A 27,309-nucleotide genomic window follows, 5' to 3' on the forward strand; every position below is an offset into this window, starting at 1 on the left:
TACACAATAGCATCTGTTAAACCAATTATGCGCACTTGCGCTAAAAGCTTCTGTGAACTGTATGACTTTGTTCATTATCGGGCGGAATGGCAGGCAAAGCCTCTATTTTTTATTCTTGGTAATGACTGGTACCTTGCATGATTTCTAAAGTACGAGGTCTCGTAGGTAAATGTATTGGGTATTCGCCTTTAAAAATGGTGGCTTTATTTTATGAAGACGCTATTGACCGTCAAGTAGCCACATTTATCACGTGATAACTGAAAAAAGAGGCGGAGCTTGTCATTCAGTTGAGGTCAAGAAACGCGATCAGGGTATTTCTGGACACGGAGTTGCTGGAAGTGGTTCGTGGCTGGCTGTGCGCAGACGCGAGAGGGAGAGAGCAGTGTTTCATCATATGAGGAGGCGGACTCAGGCAGGGCGGAGCGGTGTCTGGGTGGAGGGTGCTGGGCTCGAGGAGGCGGAGCGGACTCTCTAGGCGGGTGCAGGGGGTGAGTGTGCTTGGATGGCAAAGGGGAGTGGGAAGGCTGAAAATAAGGGGGATTTGAGGAGGGGGCGAAGAGGAGGAGGACGCTGACTGAAATCTACATCTGTGGAGGGGGGGAAGGAGGGAAGTGAGGGGCGGCATCGCAGCAGGTCTACACAGAGATGATGGAGGGGGGCTGGACCGGGGCAACTCTGGGTCTGATAGTCGTGTGAAGACGTTTCTGGGGGAGAATCCGATGGCGATTGCTGGATGGATGAAGGTGGCTGTGGGGGATGTCACTCGGGTGCTAGTGGTGGCTGGGGGCCGGTTGTTGGTGGAGGGGACGGATGCTGGTAGTAAGGCTAAGATTCTGGAAGTGCGTTGTCTGGGTAGGCATGCGGTGCAAGTGTTTGATCAAAGTGATGTGTCGTGTAAGGGGGTGCTGTATGGAGTGCTGGTGTCTGTGAATATGTCTGAGGTGGAGGAGCAGCTGGCAGATGTGGGGGTGGTGGAGGCGTGGAGGTTGGGGAGGAGAGATGCACATGGGGATGTGGTGTCTACAACTGTGGCAGTGAGGTTTGCGAGGGCGGAGTGCCCGGAGGTGGTGGAGTTGGGTTACCAGAAGTTTTGTGTGAAAGTTTATGTAGCGTTGCCTTTGAGGTGTTTTAAGTGTCAACATTTTGGACATGTGGCGAGAGTATGCTGGAACGAGAGGCACTTTGGGAGGTGTGGTCGAGATCACGATATTAAGGAATGCATGGTGGAGACCACGGAGAAATGTGTGAATTGTGGGGGGGGGGCACTCTACTGCATTTAGGGGGTGGGAGAGTCACAGGGTGGCGAGAGAGGTGGTGCAGGTGAGGGCGGTGGAAGGTTTATCTTATGCGGAGGCTGTGGCAAAGGTGAAACCGGTACGGGTAGTGAGTGAGGTGTGTGGGAGAAAGCCGGTGGTGGATGAGGCTGTGGGAAGGAAGAGTATGGTGGATGAGGTGAAAGGCGTAGAAATGGTGGTTGTCCTGAAAACTGAGTTTATGTGCTTTATGGTGATTGTGTTGGAGCTGGTTCAGGGGAATTTGTCTGTCAGTGTGTCGGATCTTACGAAAGGTGTGGTGGAAGCAGGGAGGAGGTTTTTGAGTGTTGTGGATGTGTTGGAACAGGATGTGTTTAGGATGGTTGCTAAAGTACGGAAGCAGAGTGGGGTGTCGGCCTGAGGATTTTGCAGTGGAACGCAAGGAGTTTGTTGAGGAATGGGCAGGAGTTGAAAGCGGTGTTGTGTGGGGAATTGAATGTTGATGCGGTTTGTATCCAGGAGACGTGGTTAAGGGGTGTTGTGAGGTTTGTGATTCCGGGTTTTGAGTTGTTTCGTAAGGATAGGCTGGGGGGAGGGGGGGTGTAGCTCTGACAGTTCGGAAGGGGTTTGTTGCAAGGGAGATTGTGGTGGATGGAGCAGTGGAGGCTATTGGGGTGGGGATTCGGGTAGGGGGATCGGAAGTATCGGTGTTGAATTATTATAATCCGTGTGAGGTGGCGGAGGTGGGTGTGCTGTCTGGAGTGATAAGGGGACATGTGGGACCTTGCGATTTTGTGTGGTGATTTCAACAGTGCCAATACGTTGTGGGGTACTGACCGGACGGATGCGAATGGGGAACTGTTGGAGGGCATGGCGGATGAATTGTGTCCGTTTTTGCTGAATGATGGTTCGGGCACGCGGTTGGATGTGAGAACTGGGAACTTGTCGTGTTTGGATCTGACCTGGGTGTCTGCTGCGATTGCGGGTGAATGTGATTGGGAGGTGCGTGAGGATGGGGATATGGGGAGCGATCATTCTGGCATTTTGGTGACTGTGAGGGGTGAGGTAGGAGTCATGTCCCGGATGCTTGGGAGTCGTTTGAATTTTAGGAAGGTTGATTGGGAATTGTATAGGGGATTGTGTTGGGAATTGATTGTTCCTCGGGGTAGGGATGGGGGGGTGGATGAATGGAATGAGCATCTGGTGCAGGGAATGAGAGTGGCGTCAGTGGCGGCAGTTCCGGAGATTGTGAAGGGCAAGGGTGGGAAGGTCGAGGTTCCTTGGTGGTCGGTGGAATGTTCACGGGCTGTGGCGGCACGTAAGAAGGCTAGGGCCAGGGCGGTGAGATCGGGAATGTTGGAGGATTTGTTGGCATATAAGAAGGCTAAGGCGGTGGTGCAGAGGGTGATTAGGGAAAGGAAGCATGGATATTGGAGGGGCTATTGTGGGTCCCTGGGGAGTAATTCTGGTGTGGGTGAGGTTTGGAAGCAGTTTAAGCGGATGTCCGGGTTGATGAGGCCGCAGGGTGTTATGTCTGTGTTGTTGAAAGGGGTGGAGGTGGTCAGTGAGGATGGGGAGAAGGCAAATTTGTTGGGGGGAGTATTTTGCGGGGGTGCACAGTTCAGGGAACTTCCCGGAGGCGGTGAGGCTAGGTATGGGTGTGGTTGAGGAGGAGATGCGGGAGTTGTTGGCGGATGTTGGGCCTTGGGAAGAGCAGTATGAGGTTCCGTTTTCTATGGTGGAGTTGGATGGGGCGATTCGGAAGGGGAAGTGGTCTAGTCCAGGGGTGGATGGGGTCATGTATGTATTTTTGGAGAAGTTGCCAGTGGAAGGTAAGTTGGAGGTGTTGGAACTGTTCAATGAAATCTGGAAGAGTGGTGTTTTGCCGAGGTTGTGGAAAAGAGCGATTGTGGTGGCGATTTTGAAGGGTGGCAAGGTCCCTACAGAGTGTAAGTCGTATAGGCCGATTGCGCTGACTGTTGTGCTGTGTAAGGTTATGGAACGGATGGTGGTTGAGCGATTGGGGTTTTACTTGGAGTCAAATGGGTGTTTGAGTGATTTTCAGAGTGGGTTCAGGAGGAATCGGTCGGTGGCAGATCCGTTAGTGAGGTTGGTGACTGGTGTGGAGGAGGCGTTGTGTGATGTGGAGCTGGTGGGGGCGTTCTTTTTGGATTTGGAGAAGGCGTATGATATGGTGTGGAGGAGTGGGTTGTTGGTGAGACTGTTGGAGATGGGTGTGAAGGGGAGGATGTTTTTGGTGGATTAGGGAGTTTTTGGCTGATACGACCTTTCAGGTGAGGGGGGTGATGTCTGAGGTTTGGAAGATGGAGAATGGGACGCCGCAGGGGAGTGTGATTAGTGCGATGCTGTTTAATGTGATGGTGGATCGGTTGATTCGGGCTTTGGCGGGTATCGGGTGTCAGGTGGATTTCTTCGCAGATGATGGTGTGATATGGGCAAGAGGGCGGAGTTTGTTGTTGATGCAGAGTCGGCTGCAAGCTGCGATAGTGCGTATGGAGGAGTGGTGTGGGAAATGGGGCTTTTCAGTGTCTGTGGATAAAAGTGTGAGTATGGTTTTCTCGAGGAGAAGAGAGCAGCAGGAGTTGGACTTGGTTTTGAAAGGTGTGAGAGTGAAGAGCGTGGAAAAGTTTCGGTTCTTGGGGGTGATTTTGGATAGGAAGTTGAACTGGAATTTGCAGGTGGATGGTGTGGTGGATAAGTGTAAACATAGGTTGAATTTGTTGCGGGCGGTGTCTGGGAAAGAGTGGGGTGCACAGCAGAAGTGTTTACGAATGTTGTATAAGGGGTTGGTTTTGAGTGTGATGGATTTTGGATGTCAGGTGGCAGTGGGTTTCACGGCGAGTCAGAAGCTGCGGTTGGATAGGGTGCAGGCGAGGGCATTGAGGGTGTGTTCGGGTGTGATGAGGTCCTCTCCAATGAATGCGGTTCAGGTGCTTGTGGGGTAGATGCCGTTGGGGTTGAGGAGGGATTCGTTGAATATGAGGTGGTGGGTGAAGTGCAGTGCGAAGACAGTGGCTCACCCGGTGCGTGAATGTTTGCTGTATAATTGGAGGCTTGACTATTATAGGGACCAGTGGAGGAGGAAGGGGGGCGCTTTGGGGTTTCACATGTGGGAGAATAGGGTGCAGTGGATTGTGGGCGAGTTATTGGCTGTGACGGGTACTGATTTGGTGAAATGGCCAATGCGGATGATGGGGTCTCCAAAGGTGTGTTTGGAGTTGGCGAGCGTGGTGTTGAAGAAGCGGGGTTTACGGGGTGAGATCAAGGCTTTGGGTCAGGCGTATGTGGCAGGGAAGGAAGGGTGTAAGGTGTTCACAGATGATTTGAAGGATCCTGTGTCTGGGAGAGTGGGTATGGCGTTTTATCTGGAAAGCACTGGGGGTATAAAGTGGGGTGACTGACGAATGACGTGTCGATTTGTACGGCTGAGTTGGTGGCGATTGCATTGGCGATTGATAGGGTGTGTGGGTTGGGGTTTGAGAAGGTGGTGGTGTTTTCGGATTCATTGAGTGGGTTGCAGGCGATTGTGGCAGGGGATGGTGATAGGAAGGATGTGATTTTGGACATCGGGAGGGAGATTGATCGGTGTGTGCATGGGGGGATGGATCTGGAGTTGGCGTGGGTCCCCAGTCACAGTGGCATTTTGGGTAATGAGTTGGTGGATTTGGCGGCGGGTGCGGGTATGAGGACAGGAGCGGTTGATGTGAAGATACCTCTGAGTGTGGATGAGGTGAAGGCTGTGGTGGTGAAGCGGGTTATGGATGAGTGGCAGGAGAGGTCGGAGAGTGGGGTGAAGGGCAGGTGGATGTTTGGTGTTCGTGAGAAAGTGTCTGTGAAGGTGGATGCAGGGAAACTGGAATGGAGGAGGAGGGAGGAGGTGATGCTGAACCGGTTGAGGATAGGGCATGTGGGGCTGAATGACAGTCTGTTTCGAGTAGGGAAGCGTGAGTCGAGGGACTGTGCGGTGTGTGGGGTGCCTGAGACTGTGGGACATTTTCTGCTTGCGTGTGAGAGGCATGTTGAGGAGAGAGAGTTGATGAGGGTTTGGTTGTCTGCGCTGGGAGTGGCTGAACTGAGTGGGAAGGCTTTGCTGGGAGGAGTCGGGGTGAGAGGCAGGGAGAGGAGCAGTGTGCTGCTGGATTTTGTGGGGCAGACGGGGCGGTGGGAGGAGTTATGAGAATGTGAGGGCTGTGTGTAAGATTGGTGGGGTAGGTGCACATCATCCTTTTGGATGGGGAAGCGCCTGCGTGGGTCCGCCCACACAATCGATAATTTGAAGAAGAAGAAGAAGTCATTCGGCTTATTTGTTTAAATTCGAGGAAGCTGAAACAAATGTCGTTTGATCTAGCCTGATGAAGCTTGAGTGAAAGAGCGTAACGTGTGACGTTTTCCACCTGATGGGTGACTTTGCACACCATCTGGTCTGCCCAGAATGGTGATCTTTTATATTTACTGAATTGTTGTGATGCACTTTAGAATAATAAAGCCACTTTAACAAGTTTAGCATGGTCTCGAGTGCTTGGGAAGTTTTTGTGTTTCCTAATGGGTGTTTAGTGTATTATCTAGACAACCTTGGGATGCTTGTAGGGATGGTTTCATTCTACCTGCGCAGCTTCATTGTAGGGCTGGTTTCATGCTTGCTGGTTCTGGCTGAGACAGGTGGCAATGATGGCTGGGGCCTGGCCCCACAGTTCCTCCTTTTGGGTGGTCCTGTCCACCACATGGGGCCACCCACCATCACTGCACTATTTCAATTGTTTGGGACGGCCCCCATTCAAGAGTGGCAGTCCACCCATGTTCACTGCCGCGCCCGGCGGCCTCATGCAATTTTCATGGTAGCCCTGTTGTCTAGGGGACCCCACCCGAGCTCCCCACCACAACCATCGCCCTTTCAAATCTTCTGCATGGTCCCACCTGTGATTACTGCTACACCCCACCAGAGGCATAGCCAGGATGGTCTAACAAGTGGGGCCTGACGCTAATGTAGTTGGGCCCACCGCAGTGACATTAACATCTGTAAATGCCCACACAGCTGTGTGTGTGTGTGGGCCTTTACAGATTTTGGGTGTGCCTTGCCCACTCAGGCCCCACCCTGTCTACGCCTCTGCTGACCCCACAGCATTTTCAAATCTTCGGGGAAGCCCTGTTAGTGTTGTTACTACCCCACGTCACTGCGTGGCCTCCGCTACCATTTTATCATCAGACATCGTCCCCATTGTCATGGGGATGTCGCCACGCTCACTGCCGTGCACCTGTGGCCATTTTTATGTCAGGCAGCATACCCATGACAACGTGGCTCCTGCTGCTTTCACCAGTGCACCCACAACCTAGTTGGGCTTCTGGCTCCCTCCCTCCGCAATGCATCATGATACGCAGGGGGCGGGCCACTGGCCTTTACCCAGGCCGCTCTGCTGGGCGGTCCAGAGCTTTCCTTCACCCAGGCTGTCCAACGGAGCAGCCCGAAACTTCCTCACTCCTCCTCTTCACCCAGGTTGGCCAGCAAGACCAACCCGGGACTTCTCTTCACTGCTCCACCCTCCTCGGTTTGTGGGCTTTTACACTCTTCACCTCCCGGGCTGCGCCTGGCATACGCAGCCTGGAACTACTTATGTGGGGCCTGCCTTGCTGGCCACGAGGCAGGCCGTCATGGGCATGGCCGGGCTGCCGGGTATGTGCCACACCCAATACATGGCCCAGGTTTTTCTTTTTTCGACCCAGGATTACCTATAGCTGGAAAGGGAGCATAACAATGGCAATTGATAGATCGGGGACAGCCGCAATCCTAAGAAATTAAGACTTCAATTTAATTTAATAGATATAAATAGGGTATGCTCGCACATGCCTGCATAATATTACCTTAACAGTCCGGATAAAACAGAAAGCCAAACCCAACTTATTTAGAAACCTTTAGTAGGTCAATGAGGCCAAATAAAATATTTTCAGAGCAGTCATAATAAATATTATGTTGATTGGGCAAAGAGAAAACAAAAAAATCCCAGAACACACAATTTGAACAAAAATGGCAATTTGGTCACTATGAAAACAATTTGCGGTTTTAAACCAAAATGCCTAGAGCACAACACCATTACTGTTTTTTGTAACAGACTCCCAAGCACAGAGTTGTAATTCCATAGCTGCACTATTGGGGCATGTAGAAATTGAGAAAGATGGAATGGTATGTGTAAGTAGAGGTGCTAGTACGGTAGAATTACAAATAGCCAAAGCCTTTGCAAGAATATAGAATCCTAAAAAAAGGAAAAACGGCAATTGGCTGAAGATCCACATTTGCTTTTTTTGTTGTTGAAATAATGAACCCGAGGTGATAATGCAATTGTTGACACGCCATGTGGCAAAAGACGTTAGACCATTCACTAGTCCTAGGTCCACTGTTAGAAATAACTTGATTTCTACTTCACCATGCTACTGCTTAGAAATGTATTCAGTACTGCAGCTAAATGATGAAGTCCTACAAAGTTTTAATTCTGAATGAAATGCAGACATGCAAGTGATCATGCCCTTACCTGTTCCTTCCTTTTCTTCTCTTTTTCTTCTGCTTGCTTTTTCTTCAACCACTCATTAAATTTCTCCTTGGCTTTCTCTTCCATTTCTGCTTTCTGTCTCTCGCTCTCCTCTTTTTCCTTTTGTTCTTTCAAAATCTTTAACTCTTTTTCCCTTCTCTCCTACATTAGAATGAGTACTGAATTAGCCACAACTTGCCTGGTGATCTGAGCACAATCCTCATTGTAAACAAATACATATTTTAAAGCACAATTATATAACTATGTTACTAATTCGTAGCACAAAAAACAATGTGTGGCCATGGACACTGTACCGCACAAAGAGAAGAGACAATAATTTGTTTCTTACCCTATGCAAACTCATTGACCTAGATCATGACAATTAGCTTAGTAATCCCCAAGTGAGTAGCTTAGTTAAGTTAACTTTGATTAGCGGGTGTATATATAGGTTCTCCCATGCCTTTCTTAACACAGCTGTAGCGTTGGTCGAATCTCTGAAGAAAGCGCCCATAGCACGAGTTGGCACCAACGCGGCGAGGAGGAAATCTAGACAGACGGGGTGGATATTGGTTTAGGACCCAGAAACAAGGAGGTGAGAAAGAACCCTACCCATTATTTAGAAGTGCTACTAACCTTCCTCATCTATAAGAGACTCTGTGAAACCTATGTACGAAGCTCCAACAAGAGTGCCAGTGATATCTCAAGAATGATCCCGAACCAGTACCCTAAGGGGAAAAGCCAGTCACCCGCCAGCAATTTGTTAATTGTAGCACCTTTGGAGCTCATGTTGCTCCTGTTTGGAATTTGACAGCAGGTTCCTGTTGTGTTTGCACTCTGGCATAGCCAAGTCCCTGCGGCCACATTCTTGTCATTTGCACAGTGGAGTGGAAACATGCAGGGCAAAAGGCAGGGTACACACGTGCAAAGTGAGTAAACGCTGCCTGGCAATCGAACATGCCAGGCAGCGCTTACCTGTAATTGTGAACACTGCTTAATATGCGTGCATGGTAATTCACAATTAAAATTAAGCACTGCCCAACATGCTTTTACACCTTCCATTAATGTTACGCCCCCAAGGAACATGAGCTCCTCTGTGTCAAAGACTATGTGGCACTGCAAGGAGACAAGACATGAAAAATGGCACAAACCAATCATTCACTTGCCTTGCATCTTGTCCCACACTCTGTAAACCAATCTGAGGATAGACATCCCAAGCGGCAACCTAAGCTACCCTATTGCTTAAGGGAAGATTTACTGAGGGTCCCAGGGAAGCTTCAGAGAATGTGATGCGGGAATTACCAGCTGTCCGGGAAGGGAATTCTTGAAGAGATGTTTAAAAATATGCGATCCTTCCTAAGGGGGAGAAGACAGCTTATCCTAACTTGTTTGTAACTATGCCTTTAAGAGAAGTTCCTTTTTATTTTTGCCTATCCTCAAGAACTGTGAAGTCTGAATAATGAACCTGTCTTTAACCACTTAACATTGATGTCAGTGACAACAGTGAAAAACAGCTAACATGAATTTGACAAAAGGGTCTTTTTCACCATACACCAGGAGTCTGCAAACTGTAGATCTCCAGATGTTTTGGATTGCAACTCCCACGACCCCTTACCATTGACTATGCTAGATAGTGTGTATGTGTGCTGTAGTCCAAAACATCTGGAGAGACAAAGGTTGCTGTCCCCTGAGCTATACCAAGTTTACTCACGGTTGTCAACTATAGGATTATGGATGGTTAAAAAGAGTGTCTAAAAAAGCTATGTATGGGAAGTGTGACGACTCTGGGTTTTTCGTCCCTTCAACTCAAAAAAGAGCCACCCCCCTGTGAGGTCAGTTAGGTGTGCCCGCTCAGCAAGACCCACCCTAGGGGTCTGGGCAAATGGGACCTCACTGGGAGCAACTTGCCTATTGAGGACAAGAACTCCCATTGTAGTACGGAACTCACCGGCCAGAGTGTCTGCCTATATGGGAATTGGAAAGACTGTTACTTCTGTTTTGAATGAACCAAACAGTGATATTTCTTCAATCTCTTTGGTTTCAGGTAAGGCTGGATCTTGCCTGAAGTTCACAGTCAAAGTGGAAAGACAAACCCGTTTCGTTTCTGATGGCATACATAAAACCACAAGGAACTTTGAATCATAGAGAGACTCCTGCAAAGAGGTGAGCTTCTGACGGAATGCCATCCTGGAGGGGTGGAGCCAAGTAAGACCGTGGGGCTGGCGGTGGCTTGGAGAGAGAGTAAATCGCTAGCCGGACTCTGGAAGGCGGGCCTCTTAAGGTCAGGAAAGAGACAGTGTGCTTGTCTCGCCTGATGGTGTGACCACAAGGAAGCCATGGTGGGCCTGGGGCCTTTTAACTAACGCAGAGACCAGACTGCAGTGGAGAAGTCTGATGCCTGATTTCCACATAAGTGAACTGCCAAAGCGTCAAACACTGAATGTAGTGACAAACTGAGATGAACGTTAGTCACTTATTTTAAAAGGCGCTTGTCGCATAATTCCAATTCACAGATGGGTTTAATGATCAAGAATGGCCAACACCATGAGAATAGTGTTGTACACTTTTTTATTTATATTTCGTATACATTCATGTATATAACTGTAACCACTGTTACCATCAATGCATGACAAAGGGAAAAAGTATTTAAATATACAAAAAACACAAAATGGTGACTGTCTAGTCTATCGTTCAATCACTCTTGATTTTATTCATAACTAGTTTTGACAGGAAAGTGTAGGCAACAACTTCAGTCTTGAACAAAAGAAACTAATATATTACATGAATAAACCAACACACAAAATGTCTTTAAACAAAGAAATGTATATCTTTAATTGACAACAACATATTTGTTGAATTGCTGACACGTGTTTCGACACTTTAGTGTTGGTGCTTTCGATCAGTTCAGTCTAATTCACTGGTCTCATTTAGTTAGTCAGGGTACTTTAATGGCACAGCTAGGTCACGTCAAGGCGAATGGATGAACCAAAGTGAGCAGCGGTAGGGAGGCATACTCTCCCGAAGCGGTAACGCCATTGAGAGGGGGCGGACTCCGATACGAGGGGCTGAGAAAGCCACAAGGGTTACAGGAACCAGAAAAAACGGAGCGGGCAAATGCCCCACCAAAGCAAAGCTAAAGTAAGCCTATCAGAGGTCCAGAGAGATTTGGAGAACCCTGAGAAACCAAGAGACATTAAAAACACAAGGCTGGAGAAGTCACAAGGATTACAGGATCCCGGAAAACACGTATGCACAGATGCCATAACGAGGCCCTGCTAAAGCAAGACTGGGCCAGAGGACTTTGGGGAGTCCTGGAACTACGAAACTGTGAACAGATATGGGGGAGAATAAACCTGGAAGGTTCCAGTTTTTAATAAGACAAGGACACTGTCAAGCACCAAGTAAGAAATGGGGGAATTGTGTTAAAGAATATTGTGTTTTCCCCCAGGAAAAGTGAACTATATGGAATCTCTGTAAAAACTTAAAATGGACATAAATAACTGGTAGAGAGGCTGAAGACTATACTCCAAGAATTAATGAACGTGGTTTAAAGAAATCTAGTACTTGACAACATTTTAAGCCTTCTTCTTGGAAATGGGAACCAAGTTGTGGGCCAGGCAGAAGCCAACGACACAAGCCATTGCTCCGGCCTCCTCCTTTTTGTTAAATGTTCCCAAGTATTTATTTGTATTTATGTATTTATAGCGCGTACCACCAGGCCCAAGGGCATCAGGGCGCGAAAACTTGAAAGAGGTTACAAAAAATTACAGAGACGTGAGAATTAGGTCACGCAATAGCAGTTACAAGTACATACAGACTGTGTGCATTAGGAACAGGGTATTGCAGAATGAGAATGAGCAGAGGAAAGTTATCATGGCAGTAACATAAGTTAGGCAGGCATAACTAGTTATTAGGATTTGGACTATTTTCTTTTGGACTTGGACGAGCAGCCCTTATTTTTAGTTTAGCCAGAGAATTTCCCTCCTAGTGATAGGGCTGGATGGGCATTTTCGTTTTTTTTCTTTAAATTAACACCCTTGAAACCCTTGAACCATGGCACTACTTAGTCCGACTCCTTCTGGTTCACCACAGAAGCACATTGATAGTTAGACTTAGAGTGATGAATTGTCTATGTATCCTTGCATTCAAGGTGTACTTACTTTCATACATGGAAAGAAAATTAAGCAAAACAAAAACTTCCCAGGCGAGTGCTGGAATGAAAACGCCTAGTGGTCTACAAGACTTTGTAACAATGGTTTCTGAAGGTGTGGACAACAACGGTCTTAACGGGCTAACCCAAACAAAAAGAAGTTCCTGGTTATTTCATGGTTGATGGCAATAATTCCTATCAGCAAAGCAGCAGGGAATGGCATGACGACAATGGTGTGAATTCCTCAGCTAGTCTCTGGATTGACCTTCAAAAGGTTCTCAATTTGAGGCAGCTTAAGAGGTGACAGACAAACATTTATTTTTTAAATCAAAACCTATGTCTCAGTGGGGTACAAAATCAGGTAAGAGGAAGGAAAGTTTGTGAGGAAGATGCAACTTTGCAAGAGAGAAAAGGGAACAAGTAAGACAGTGAATGATCAGGAAGAAGGGGGGGAAGGCTTGACAGGGAGATGTTGATAATTTAGGAAGGAAAGATGTGGACAGAGGAAGGAAAAGGTTGCATTGAAGGTGGCTGGAGAATGAAATTAGGACAAAGCTTAACAGAAGAGAGGCTGAGAAGAAGAGACAGCAGCACCACAGCTAAACAGAGGAGCTAGCAGAAGGTGTAGATATTGAGTGGCAGAGATAAGGTCCAGCAGAGGCCAAAACATGAGCCAAGAAGCAGAGTGGGTAAAAGGCAGAGCCACTGGGGTTCAGGTTGCGTAGAAGCCATTGTGCCATGGCTGAGGAAGTGGAAGGCCTTGTGCAACTGGGACTGGAAAAGCACAAAGCCCAACCCTACAAACCCGTAAAAGCAGAGTGAGACTAGCTGGCAATCTAAAGAGAGTGAATCTGGTGGAAGAAGCAAGACCCTGAACAAGCTCTAAAGAACCTTGCAAATTGTGAGAAATTGAAATGACAACCAGGAATTCAGCTGGCCAGTAGTCTGAGAACACCAGTGGCTGAGCCAGAAACTCCCTAGGGTAGTCAGAACCAGGGGGGAGCTCTTAGGGTCAATCCCAGGGAGAAGGGGTGGGGGAGATAACCCAGCCCAGCAGAGCTGCTGCAACAAGCCTAGAAGCACTGCAGCAACCCACTAAGGAGGGTGAGTACGGGCCAGGAAGGACAACACTCACAAGTGACTAGCATCAGACACTTATCGCCAATGTACTGCATGGTTGAGAGCTGCCAGGGATAGGAGAGAAGACCCAGAGTGAATGCATTGGTGATCTTGCCTTGTGATATGAACATGTTGTTCAACAGTTACTTTGAACATTAACCAACAGTGACAAATCTAAAACATGCTGGCACTCATGTTGGCATGATATAAATACAAATATATCACTCCCAACCCTTTGCACTAAATCATATACCGTTACCCTCCCCAATCCTATATAGATATAGTCACAATCTTGTGTTTTTGTAAAAGTACAACTTTATTGTTTGAACGCTAATTTGCGCCAGTTTTTCTCTCACTGTGTCACAGAGTAAAGGCTTCTGTGTGCTATCCTCGAACGTGTACCACAACTAAACTCTGATTGTAAGTTAGCAGTGTACCTTCCTTGATACATGGGCCAAGGGCAGGCTGTACATTTCGGAGAAGTGAGACCACATTAGAAACCTCCCAACCAAAGAACGTTAAGTACCATAATAAAAGAAACGTCCAAGCTATTTTCTATAAACCTTAGGAGCCATACCTAGACAACTAATAACACTAAACATCTACCCATGTTTGGTAATCCCATGCATAATCAAGAACTGAAATATAGATCCTAAACTCTAGGTATTATAATGCAGTAAGTGAAATGCGGGAGAAAAAAACATTCAAAAAAGTTAAAAAACACACCTAAAATGGTTACTTGTAAAGGCCCAGGGGGTGTCGAGGTATCGATGAATACAGAATTGGGGGACTCAATTAAAAAGGTTTTTTTTTTATTCTCTCAAGCAAGCTAAACAACATAAAGAAAAATATTTGTTCCCGGCATCTTGATATGGCAAGCAGATCAGCGTTCAGAAGGCAGCCAAGTGTGTGAAGTGTGACACTACATAAATCAGGGGTCTGAATGCAGTTCAGTGTCTCAAAAAAGGCTAAAACTCTTCTTCGATGAAAAACTTCACATGAAGACTGACAGCAATGCCAGTGGTGATGCCTTTTGTCCCATGGAGAACTGGTGCCCTCCTTCTGCAATTCTAAAGTGAGGTATGGTTGCCAATGTCACTTGAAAGACTCTTTATTATAACTATGTAGGCTGTACTCACAAGCAGATGAGACCACACCACCTAGGAGTCCATGACATTGGTTTATTCACCTATCACAAGCATAGGGTTCACACAGGGGCCCAAGGAACAGATCAACAAAACCTCACTAAGTGAGCCCTCTCCAATTGGCACCTTCAGAATTCTCCCAAGCTTATAAAGATTCTCCTGCCCTCAGAGTCCATTGCTGGCATAGGGACTCCCCCGGCACATACAGGTGGTGCACATAATCTGTCCAATGTAACCTCTCCCTACCCATTTTAGAACAGGCTGAAACACAGTTCCTTCTTGAGTGTGAGGTTTCCCTTGTTCCAACACATTCCACCTTGCACGACCACAGCATCTGGAAAAACCTGTTTAACTGGGTGCAGTCCGCAAAACCTGGTCCTGCCTTTTCTTAAAAACACAGGTTTCTTCACTTGGACAATATCATCTGTTAACCTCCTTACAGCAAGTAACTGTCAAAACGCTCCTTCATACGAGCAGTCTTCCCTTCCACTCTCCCACACAACATACTTTGCCTTACCCAACCTGGCTGGGCAACCCAAGGTGTACATCTTTTTTCTTGTCAAAACTTCAAAAGGCACCATACAGGTGGTGGAGTGGGGGCACATCTAAACGCAATCGCTATTCTCTACATCTCCCCCTCTCCCTAATCACATCTATTAGGGTACAATTTACGCACTCCATTGCTCCATTGATTTACAAGTGATACAAGGGTGTTCTTCCATGTTGGAATCCAATTCTGTTCATCGCTTGTAAAGCCAATTGTATACCAATGCTGGTCAAAATTTTCCTGTAATATCACACCCTCTGACACACTTCATCAAACAAATCAGACGATCACCTTGGTGTCAGCCTCCCAAACAATCGTCACCTCTACCCACTTAAAGTATAAATCTCCAAGTACAAAAACATATATTTTCTAACCATTCACACCATCAAAAGGTCCAAGCATGTCTAGGACAATGTAGTCCTACAGGTGGTATGGGAGTTCAAGTGGCCTCAGGGGATGGGGATGCACAATAATCATCTTATCCGTCTCCTCGTACTTTTGAAAAGCTTTCACCATTTCCTCAAGTTCATTGTCCTTCCTGTCACCATGGGTTGTCATTGCTCAACTGTACATTGTTTTACTCGTAACCAAATTACCCTGTGACTTAGTTTCTGTTAGAAATACATCTCGAGCCTTGTGGCTCAAGTGAAGAAAGACCCATAATCCTCTTTCCCGACATCTTCCAATATGGCGCCTCTTCTGCGCCGTTCATATGAGCTCACCACTTTCAAGATGCGCACTTCACCTTCTGACTGTGTTCTATATGTCAGAAAACAGAACAGTCGGGTGTGTTGCTACAACACTCCGCTGTTTCCACTGTTTAGTGAAATTCTCTGTCCTTCTAGCCTGCTCTCCGTGACCGCTCTGTGGTTAATCCTTCTGTTTCGTTTCCTTCTGATCCCCGATTACGTTCCTTTCTCTCTCATGTTGTCTTTTCTCCTGTTTGTCATTTCCTTATTTTCCCATTCCGTACTGAGTTTCCCTTTATCTTTATTCCTGTTCTATCCCTTTCCATCTTTTATTACCCTTCTTCAGCCTTGCATCCATTGCCATCCTGCATCCAGTGAACATCCATCCTGTTCATTCTTAATTACCCGGATACTCCTTGCCTTCAGGAATACTACCGTGTTGAACGCTACTTCATCTGACTTCATTATTCCTGAAATCATTCCCAGACTGCAACAGAAGATCTAGAAAATCTTGATATCCAGACAGGGTTTACCTTCCCTTTGAGGGTTTCCTGAGGGCGCTGCCCGCAGGGTCCATGGAGTCCAGATTATCCAGGCCTCTGAATACCTTGTGAGACCCCCTTCAGGAATTACAACCAAACTACTGCTGCTTGCTACTGAACTGTGAGTTTTTCCTTGATTGGCATAACACTTTCAGAATTCTGTTCCTCACAACGGCACCATTTTTGTATCCCTTACAAAGAAATAAATCTACCAGGGTCAGTATGACCCTTACTCTCCAAAACAGCTTCTAACTCCCAGTCTTACTGCAATAAAACCCCCAACCTGATTCCACTATTCTTACAACTTCACTAAGCACTGCATCAGTTTCCTGTGCTTCCTTCCATTCTTTTTCATTGACCATGGCATTGTGTACATTGAATGCGTCCTCATCCTCTAAAAAGCAATTCACGTTTTCCATGTCCCCATCCCACATTGCCTTCAGGAAAACATATCTGCCACAACATTGTCCTTGCCCGACACACACACAACCTCAAAGTCTAACCTTTACTTTGTAGAGGGTCGCTCACCGCATAATCCTCAAGGAGGAGCCATCCAAACCCTTCCAGGCAAGAGCGGGCTTGGCAATGAACTTTCATCCACACAGGAATGTGCAGACTTTGGAAATAGCCCACACACAGCTAAGCCCTTCTCTTTAAATAACAGAGTGTTTGTATTCAGGCCATTTCAAAGTGTAAACCAAATGCAACTACCCTATTCTGCGCCTGCAACAACACATCGCCCAATACAGAATTGCTGGTAACCATTACCACTACCAGACAGGTAGTTTCAAAACATGCGAGGGCGGAAGCTTTGGCGATTTCTTTGGCTAATTCCCTCACACAATTTTCACTACACAAATTAATGATCCTTCTTGCAGAGACTAATGATAAGCTTTGTCCTTTCCATGACCGGCATCAATTCCTCGCAGTTGAGGCCTAGTCATATCTTTTATCACCTTCACCAAGTTTCTTCCGGCTTAACTTCATCCCAACTGAGCTTGTGCAACCTTTAGTCCAACATCCTTTCTCTTAACCAACACTAATATATATATATATTTATATTCAGTGAAAAAACTTTGTTAAAGGGACGTTATGGTTCTAAGTAAAACCGAAAAACCCCTGAAATTCGCCAGTTATGGGAAGCTTAGCAACCATAACTCGCACCACCACGGTGCACTGCTAAGACTAACACCCAGGACATCAAAGATGACATCACAAATGTCATTGATGGCATCACCGATGACATCACATGTGCATTTACCTTTCATGAAAAGTCTGTACATGGGATTCTTATTGTAATGTTAAAATTAGCGTCAAGGATCATTGGAATAAATAACATGAGGTATGTAGTGCATTAAACAATTAATCCAAATAGCATTGTATTATGAATTTATTTCCAATATACTAAGGTACACATGTAGTAACACAGGCACAGTTTGCAAGAGACATGATAGAGATACAATATTAATAATCTTGCCATGTTAAATACTAAAATTATAAATGCTTTCTTATTATAGTTTTGCATACTGTGAAACATTTAATAAGTACCTAATAAAACCCACTTACTACATTATAGCATTACTGCACACAAAACACAGACAACTACACATACAAATATGAGCATATAGAGGGAAAGTGAAGTAACCTAACGGATTATCTTCATGCACAGAAATGGTTGCTCTGCTTCAAAGCTACTACTTCCCTATGTATAACTATCACATATTGTGACTAGGCCCTAAGGAAAGTAGTGTAAGTGCAATGTGTACAAATATGAACATATCCAGGGAAAGTACAGTAATAAAAAAACAACAGAACTATACGACAGTGTTGATAACCTTACTAATCATCTTCATACAAAGAAAGCATTGCTTTCTTCCAAGTCTGTGTTTTCCCCTTTGTATATGTTTCATATGCTGTGAGTGGACCCTAAGTGAATTACTGTAAGAACATATTTGAAGTATAAGTCTACAAATATAGTACTTTTTGAATTTTTAGTTCCCGACTGTTACTGGCCTAGATATATCAGTAAAGGAAAAAAGAGTGAGCCAGACGTGTCGTCATCAGTGACATTTGTGATGTCATCTTTGATGTCCTGGGTGTTAGTCTTAGCAGTGCACCGTGGTGGCGCGAGTTATGGTTGCTTAGCTTACCATAACTGGTGAATTTCAGGGGTTTTTCAGTTTTACTTTGAACCATAACATCCCTTTAACAACGTTTTTTCATTGAATTTCATAGTTTTTTATTAGTGCAACTTAACCAAAACGTCCCTTTAACAACATTTTTTTCAGTGAATTTCATGGGTTTTTACCAGTGCATGCTATTTTCCAACAACTTAGTAAAATCATACTTACCCAATACGGCAATATTTGTGTCCCATTTACAAAGTGTCACCTTAAAACTCTGCCATTTCCCAACTTCCGGAATTATTTTTAACACTTCTATACACTTTTGCATCCGTAAACGTCTATGAACATCTGACTTCATAGCGGACGTTCCGGACAGTGCCACATGACCATACGCTGGCGCGTGGCATGATGACGTGTCCGAGTACCCGTCCGCACTTCACGATAAGATCTCTGCTTCGCGGACAGTTCACAACTGCATTTTCTACTGATCTAGGAACTTTCAACTTCAAAATTTCCCTTGCACAGCTCCAACACCTATTCCTACTCATTATCCATTAACAATCTAGTACACAGTACATACGTTTAGCAAAACTGCTATTTATCTTAAAATGGCATCAGTTAATGCCATTCCTCCTCCCCAAGAGTCACCACCACTGCTGTAATCAAGGAGCATGAGAAACACTGCCCCCTACCTTAGAAATAACACACGTGCAACATTTTCCCTTGTCCACCTACCCCTCCATATTAGTGTTTGGTTCCTCTTCGCTCATTTCCCTCCCCACCTTTCGTTCTCAGCTCTCCTGCCAAAAAATACATCCAAAAACAACAAAAGACATATTTCCTTCAGGGACCACCTTTCACAGTTAAAAAATAGAACAAAAAAAAATGTATAGACTATCTACTTTATATTTCTCAGTAAAGTACATAGACTCAATAAGATTTTCCAACATTTCCATTTGCATTTTGTGTTATGCTAATGGGAATATTGTGGCGTTCATCCTCCGTTCCAGGGACTGGATTGGTGGATACCGGCCCAGCAGCCCAAGTTATCAGCCCAAGCGAAGCGAGGGTGCATAACAAGGTCTCTGGACCATTATCCCCCCACTCCAGCCCCTGAAATGGGGGAAGGCCATTAGAACCCCATGTTCCCAAAGCGGGAACCCGGGGTGCTAAAAAGAGAGGATTTTTCTTCCTACACCGGGACTCCTCCGGCGTCCCAATGTAGGAAAGAAAATCCTTTTCCAAGATGTCCACCAAAGAAAGGGAAGGCGACAGTTCGATACAGGCCCCTCTTCGCTTTCCATTGCAGCCTGCAGAAGGCAAAAAGAGAACCCTATGACCATGGTACCACAAGCACATTTTTCTTCCCATTCAGATCTATCCTAATTTTAAATAACTTTACCACAAAGCCAGTCCCAGGTGGACATGGCCACTTGAATCCTATGTTCTGTCCCTTGTGGTCATGGCTAGTAGCCAGATTGTCTGGATCATGACCTTATACCATGACCCGGACAATCTGGCCACTGCCCATGGCCACAGGCTACCCCTCAGTCACTAAAGGTATACCGCTATTTTTTGTAGCTACATTATGACACTTGGCAAATAATAAAACACTGGCACATTTGCAATACCATGCTTGTTGGTCCTTGCCAATGCTCCTTACGCAAGTTCGCTGGAAATCCACCCACGTTTTATTTTTTCAAAAGTGTCAAATATATGCACATACAATCATCATATAACCTAGCCCCACTTGACAAAATCCATTCAGACGTTACAAAAACATCTATATCTAGATCTATAATCGTTTTGCAAACCTTTGTGTAGAATTGTCAAATGACACCACATTTATAAGCCTTTACAATATTTTGGGACCCCCCCCTCTAATTTAGCTCCCTCTTGACAGAATCCCACCATACTTTGCAAACACATGTATATCTAGATCTATTATCTGTTTGCCAAATGTAGTGTAGATTCGTCAAATGGCACCTCATTTATAAACCTTTACATTATTTTGGGACCCCCCCTCTAATTTTGCCCCCTCTTCACAAAACCCCAAACTTCGCAAAAACAATCATATCTAAATATATGATCAATTTCCCAAATTAAGTGTAGATTTATCAAAGGGCACCTAATTTATAAGCCTTTACATTATTTTGGGACCCCCCTCTAATTGTGCCCCCTCATGACAGAATCCCACCAATCTTTGCATACTCCCTCAGAATCGGGTCAGGAATATACATGCAAAATTTCATACAGTTCCATTAAGTGGCGCCAAAGTTATAAGCCATCCAAGAACTGCATTTCACCAACCCTGTAATGCTGAGGTGTCCGCGAACTTTCACAGGACTGTTCGCGGACATTCGCGGCAAAAAACACCCGTTTTTTTGCTTCTTGCAGCCATATCCCATCCCATCCTCATCCCCCCTCACCTCCCCAGAGATTATTTCATAAGTTTGACAACTGCAATGTTGTGTTTTTTTAACATGTTTTTACAGCGATGTCCGCGGACATCGGCGAAGTCCGCGAATCCAAGAAGGTGGGCATTTCCAAAAATCTGACGCACTTCACGCTCTTCACCATCCAATCAGTGAACACGTCGCATGTCCGCAGACATGACGTAAGCCGATTAGCCAATCAGGACATTGTCCGCGGACCGAACATAGATATCACTATTTTTTTGTGACCTACTTTTTGGTAATTTTTTTAAAAACTACTGGACGGATTTTCACCAAATTTGCAAAAGCACGCGTTCGGGACCAAGCCGCTGCTCCTGGTCCAAATTTGGTGAAAATCCGTCCAGCGGTTTGGGCTGTAGACGTGAGCAAAGTTTTTTCCCCATTCAGTCTATGGGAAAAAAAGACATTTTGGGACCCCCCCTATAACTTTGCCCCCACTGGACCAATCCTCATCAAACGTTGCAAATAAATTCAGATTGGGCTATATACTTTTTTTAAAAAGTTTGGTGAGGATTCGTCCAGGGAAAGCGGAGTTATAAGCCGCCCAAAAAGTGCTCTTCCTATGGAAACAGCAACTTAACCATAACTACACAGCCACTACCGTGGCTGTGTTATATATATATATATATATATATATATATATTTGTGAAAGTGTGTCTGTATGTTCGAGGTTGGCTCCAGCCCCATAACAGTTGGTGGGCTGACATTTTGGCTCAAGGTCAGCATAGCAGTCCAGGGTGTACTGGCGATCGTGAAATGTAACCAACCCCACCCGTTCGCCCTGCACAGTGTTGGACCGGGTTCCGGCACTGTGCTATCAATATAGGCGATTTTAGGAGATTGATGATTTTGCAAAAATAGGAAGTTATGACACAATAAAACATACACAAGGCTATTGCAGACCCCCACGTGCATGTCAGTTACAGACATGTACGACGCTGGGTGGTTAGTCCAGCCTGCCCCAACTTTTCAAGAACATATTCCAACATTCTATTTTATTTTGTTGTGTACGGTTTACAAAACACCTTCACAATCGTATCAATCAAGAGTTTAAAAAAAAAAAAAAAAAAAGGTTACAACCACAAATTCATTACATTTCATCTTATCTTAACTATTTCATCTTAACAGACTTTTAAATGTACCTTTTATCGTATTTCCCTCTTAAGTACACATAATAAAGTCTATTAAAAAAAACATCTCCTTTAGTTCAACTGTAGGGAATTTAATAACCCAGCCATTGACAACTCGTCGTTCGCGTTTTCAGAACTTAAGCACCTCTTCCAGAGAACATCATTCAGCCAATCAATACTCAGAAACCGTTTACCCAAGAATGCCTTTCTCTGTGCATTTAAGGCGGTACAATAGAGAACCAAATGCTCGTTCTCAATTTCACAAAATCTGCATATTGCATCGGACTGATCTGCCCTCTTCTCAAAAAGAGTCAAGTAGGCAGAATATTAAATCTAAATTGTAACATGAGGATAGTGATTTGGGAACAAATTTAAGTCCGGGAGTACATACTCTCTTTTTGTATGTTCCTGAATTAAATGTCCCATAGAAGGATAAGCACGGAAGGATTCTACCGTGTTAACCCAATCATAATCAAAAAGGGCTTTTTTAACCCGATCTGTGGTGAGGAATAGATCCTCCTGTTCCAAATTCAATTCACTCAGGAGGTTTTCACAACAATTCTGGTACCCTAATTTTGGTACCCTAATTTCCCTCCTGCCGGGAGATTGATTTCTATAGCATTTTTCAAAGCACTGTAAATGGATTCTTCCAGTGGGTTCATAATAGCCTAATAAAGAGCCAACATTCTCCAACTCTTACCCTCAAAGAGAGTAAGCCCAACCCGTACCCAATAGCTGATTGTGGGACTGATTTATGAAGAGTTCGGACACGTTGCCAAATGGCAGCTTCCACAAGGTCCAGACATGCCTTCATTCCACAGTTTTAAACCATAGATTAACTTTGGAACAATCTTCCCCTCGTAGAAACTAATAGCCAGACTAACTGAAAATCGTCCAAACCTCCTACTAAACTTCACTGACTGGTTCATGAGGCAATTTACTTTTTGTATTAGGTAGGAGCATAGGCTAACGCTCGATGGTTGTGCATTAATATAAAAGCCCAAATAGATGACACTTAGCAACCGTTTAATTCAAGCATTAGCCAGAACCCTGATTTCTTCCTTCCCCTCGACAATCTCAAAAGGTTGGTCTTATTTGAATTCATTACAAAATGACTGCCATCTGCATAGTTCTCAAAAAGCTGACAGCAATCTCTGCAGACCTACTTGGCTATAGTCAAAAAGGAGGAAGTCATCAGCATAAGCCATCCATATAATCTTCTCCTTACCCACTCTTGGTAGACAAACGAGATGTGGAGTAAAATCACCTGTCTATCATATACATACAGGTTAAATAAGCAGGGGGCCAAAACACAACACTGCCTTAAACCGGACTTAGCTGGAATCCTTCTTGACATGTCCCCGGCCCGATTCAGCCTTACTCGAGTATCAGAGTTTTCATGAAACATCATGATCGGCTTCAATAAACCCCACGGTAGCCCCAAACAATGTAGTTTCCACCATAGCCTATTCCTATCAAATTGTTCAAAAGCCACCGAAAGATCTATTGAAGCCACATATGTATGCTTGGTATTGTCCATCCAGGCGCAATCCTGGATTGAGCTTAGGAGATATTTGTGGAGTGATCTTTTAGAAAACAATTCTGGAATGTATTTATTTGCCCAACTGAGGATGCCCACTGCTATGGTTTAATACCAAGGTAGCAAAAAACTTCTATCAGTATCCAATAAAGATATAGGGCGATAATTCCTTGGTTCACACCTCGTACCTCACTTATGAGTGGGCATGATTCGGGAAAACTGCCTAACTGCACTATGCTACTAAACAGAACAAAAAGGACATTGGCCCAAATAACAGGGTTGGCTTTCCTAATATCCTCCACCTCTATAGGTATATACCAACTCGATCTCTCAGTATGTAATCTGAGCGAAGTATCCAAAGCTCCAGAGATAGAATCAGTTAAATATAAGCTTTCAAAATACCCCGCCCAAACTGATTCAGTGACTGCATGTATCTCTGAAGTAATAGACAGGATATCCTGTCCGTTTACCAGAGGCCAGAAGGATGCAACATCTCTCTAAATAACAATATTTAACAGACGCTGCATCGTCATGCAGTAACCTTACCTTCAAGGATTTACAATAGTTCCTGAAACGTTGTTTTAACAACCTAGACTCCTTCTCACTCATTGCTCTTGAACCAACATAGTTTGCCTCATTTCACGTTTTATAATGGCCAACTATTCATTAAAAATATGTAAATGAGTCTCACTTGGATTCCTCTTGTGACCAATACTGATAGCTCTAAACTTTTCCATGACAGCCATCAGAGAAGAATCAAAGTGTTCCACATTGAATACTCCTAGTTTCCACTCAAATGTCAAGCTATTCATGATGCTCGTAAGCATGTCATTCAATCGGTTAATATTAACGTTGGTCTAGCTAATGCGGTTTCGCCTACAGTTGAGCTTTAAGTTAGTAGGAACGCCCCTAACACATCTCAAAAATGACTTTAAATGAAGCTCTTAGGATCGAGTGGCCACTCCAGAAGTTATTCAAAATAGAGAATTTATTACAAATCTGAAACAAGGCATGGTCCACGAATTTGTAGTCTAAAGTTGATTTATAATGACCTCAAGTCCATGTTGGTTGTGCCAAAGTATCCCCCCTCACCTGGCCATTCAACAACTGAAGTCCTACTGAAGATAATGCAGTGTACCACTTTGGTTACCACTTCCTTCCAGTAATTGACTTGTACTGGGAGGACTTCCTATCTAAAGTATAAACCCAAATTTCCCCTTCTTCATCTTGCATAATACAATTGGAATTTAAGTCTCCTGCATGACCTTTGCATCCCCCACTTTGCCAACTTAAAATTATCTGAACAGCAACATTTAGAAATACTTCCAAATTCCCCATCTCCTTGTGCCAGCAAAGGTTAATCAAGAGCAACTAAAACTCGCTTCCAGACCTTGATAACTTAAACACTAACATGCCATAGGGCAGATCAGGGATCACTTCAGCAGTGACTTTATACACAGATCGTAAGGTGACGAGAACACCACCAGCAGGTTGCCTGCAGCGACTAGGTTTGGCTGCTTGAAAGAAAATCTGATAGCCATCCATAACTGTTTTTTCTAGGGGCCAGGTTTCTTGCAAAAATATGCAGTTCGATTCCTTTGTTAAAGAGAGAACCTAAGGATTGCTAAATAGATGACTGGTCCCTCTTGAATTCCAGGACACCAATTCAGTTAATCTATTTCATCAGTCAACCTAGGCTCATGTATAATATCAGGAATCCCTCATCTGCCATAATGCCGAAGTAATACCCATCCAATCCACTTTCCTTTGGTTATTCTTATCCCGAAAATCACTCGCTCTCTGTTTCCCATGTCCACTGGAACTCACTGAGATGCTCAGCTGGCCCATACCCTCAATGTCTCCCAACCCCCAGTCATCTACATCACATTGATCAATGGCAAAACCCAATTTCTCCAACTTCATTCGTTCTGCTAGAACCAGATCAATCCCTAATCTATAGGAGAAGTATAAAGTACACTTGGTCGTTTAGTTTCTATCCAAATCAGCCGATGACAAAGTAGCCAAGGCAGGCACCTGAGAGAAGATTGAGAGGACATAATTTCTATTTAAACATACTTGAACATTCTCTCTGTGCAGGTTAACCAAATGTAGCCTATTGCCTGCCTGTGAAGGCAGACCAGTACCTTTCTTTCACTCAAGTTACCATTGTGTTTACTTTTGTGACCCCCTTCGAGTGCATATGAATTCCTAGCGAACTTCAACACACTAAATGGTTTATATACCTGCTTGTTTATATATTGATAATTCTTTAATGAGTCACCCTCATCCATACGTTGCATAGGATTATTCACTATACAGTTCACAATGTCTTCCCTCCTACTGTGATTGATCGCAATTGGACTCCAAGGAAGCCCTTTCATCTGTCAATTTTGGAGCACCAGTCCTACCTGGCAACACAAGTTTATTTTAACAATGTACTCATTTCATTTTCTATAGGTTGCTGTTCATTTTCTTTAAACATCATTTCGACATGTACCATCCAAGGTGAAACATGTTATGTATATGTATATGTATATGTATATGTTCAACCTGGTCTGTCCTAGGTGAGATAGTATCAGTACCAACATTAACTGTGATACGATCTGTTTGCGTCCCCAAGGTTGCTTGGCAAACCCTGACCCTCTGTCTATATTTTAATCATTTCCATGCTGAACAATATGTATTAGGGGCACATACTCCTTCTAGAAGGGTTCATCCCCATCAGTTTTAGTAACCAAAGTCAAACAGCTTGATGTTGCAGGGGGACCATCGAAGGCACATCCTTTTGATAATATACCCCTAGGTAATTTTGCCAATTAACCGTCTGTCTGTATTCCAATAGGGGAAGTGGGCTTAATCACACTAGCTCCAACATAACACACCTTTTTCTTATGATCATGCCCCCCATTATTAGCAACATTTATCCCAGTTTCCTGGACATCAACTGTTAGACTTTCCTCACGCAAATTGACTATATCACTGTCATTCCCTAATGCCACAGGTCGATTTACTCCTTTCCTGCCCTTAGTTTGTTTCCGTCAACTCAAAGTTTAAAAAATAGTTACATTTCTTAAGTATTTACGGAAGGAAGAGTTATTTTTTCCCCAGTTTTAAGTTCTTTGATTTCTTTTGTTCCACCGACTTATTAAGCGGTGGTATCACTCGCCCACTTTTGGCTGAGTTGGTGTCTTCCGGTGTCTTATGTTTCATGGCCTAAATTAGAGTTTTTTTGGGTCATGACTTCACCCCAGTATTAACCAATAAAATGAATTCCTCCAAATCAGACGACACATGAAGTTGTTGCCTAAATTCCCTGCCACTCTGAGTATAATGCAGCATGGTACCCATATTAGGTGATCACATTACCCGGCACACTATTACCTTCCACTGAATCATCAATTAAAATTACCGGTGTGTTAGTCATAGTTCTAACATCCACTGCATTGGCTAAGCACTGGTGTGCATTAAAACAAATAGAGGCACTATGACTACAGATAGCTTCCAAGTCCTCCAATTTAAAAAAAAATAGAGCTTAACATCGTTGGATGTTGCTTTACCTCCTCCCAAATATTATCATACAGTGTTACAAATAAACTCGACACCATATTTAATACAGACATGTTGGGAGATGTTAAGTCTGATTTGTTCATCAACCTCTTTAAAGGTATGATGTAGTCCCCCGTCTACCCCACCAAGTTCTGAACTAATTTGATCCAATGCAGGATATTCGTTAATTGCGTTTGCCCTCGCATTAAGTAGCTCGGAGAGAGACCCCAAACACGAAGGGTCACAAGTTTTCTGCATTACATTTGGTAAATCAGGGTGTCAATAATAGAATCAACATGTTCAATAAGACTCAAATCAGTCATCTCATTCAAATACGAGCACTCCAATAGCGCTACTGATTTGTTTGCAGTTATTATCCCCGTACTGGTTCCAGTTATTTTATAAAAAGCAGTTATCTTCTTCCCTGCTATTGGGGTAAAATGCATCCAGACAGCAGGATTACTTAAAGCTGCAGGATTCATTGATCGTGTATTCTTTTTCCCAGGACAGATATTATCAGACTGCAGATT

General features: G+C 44.5%; 1 protein-coding gene across 1 annotated transcript in view; it reads right to left on the reverse strand.

Moving 5' to 3' along the window:
* The window catches only part of CCDC34 (coiled-coil domain containing 34), a 563,579-nt gene that overhangs the window by 188,119 nt on the left and 348,151 nt on the right, over window positions 1-27,309 (reverse strand). The window contains exon 5 of the mRNA XM_069623507.1: window positions 7,796-7,954. Coding sequence (XP_069479608.1) covers window positions 7,796-7,954 — 159 coding nt within the window. The remainder of the gene's footprint in view (window positions 1-7,795; window positions 7,955-27,309) is intronic.

This window comes from Ambystoma mexicanum, chromosome 11 (genome assembly GCF_040938575.1).
Source record: "Ambystoma mexicanum isolate Mex_15411 chromosome 11, UKY_AmexF1_1, whole genome shotgun sequence".
Lineage (NCBI taxonomy): Eukaryota > Metazoa > Chordata > Amphibia > Caudata > Ambystomatidae > Ambystoma > Ambystoma mexicanum.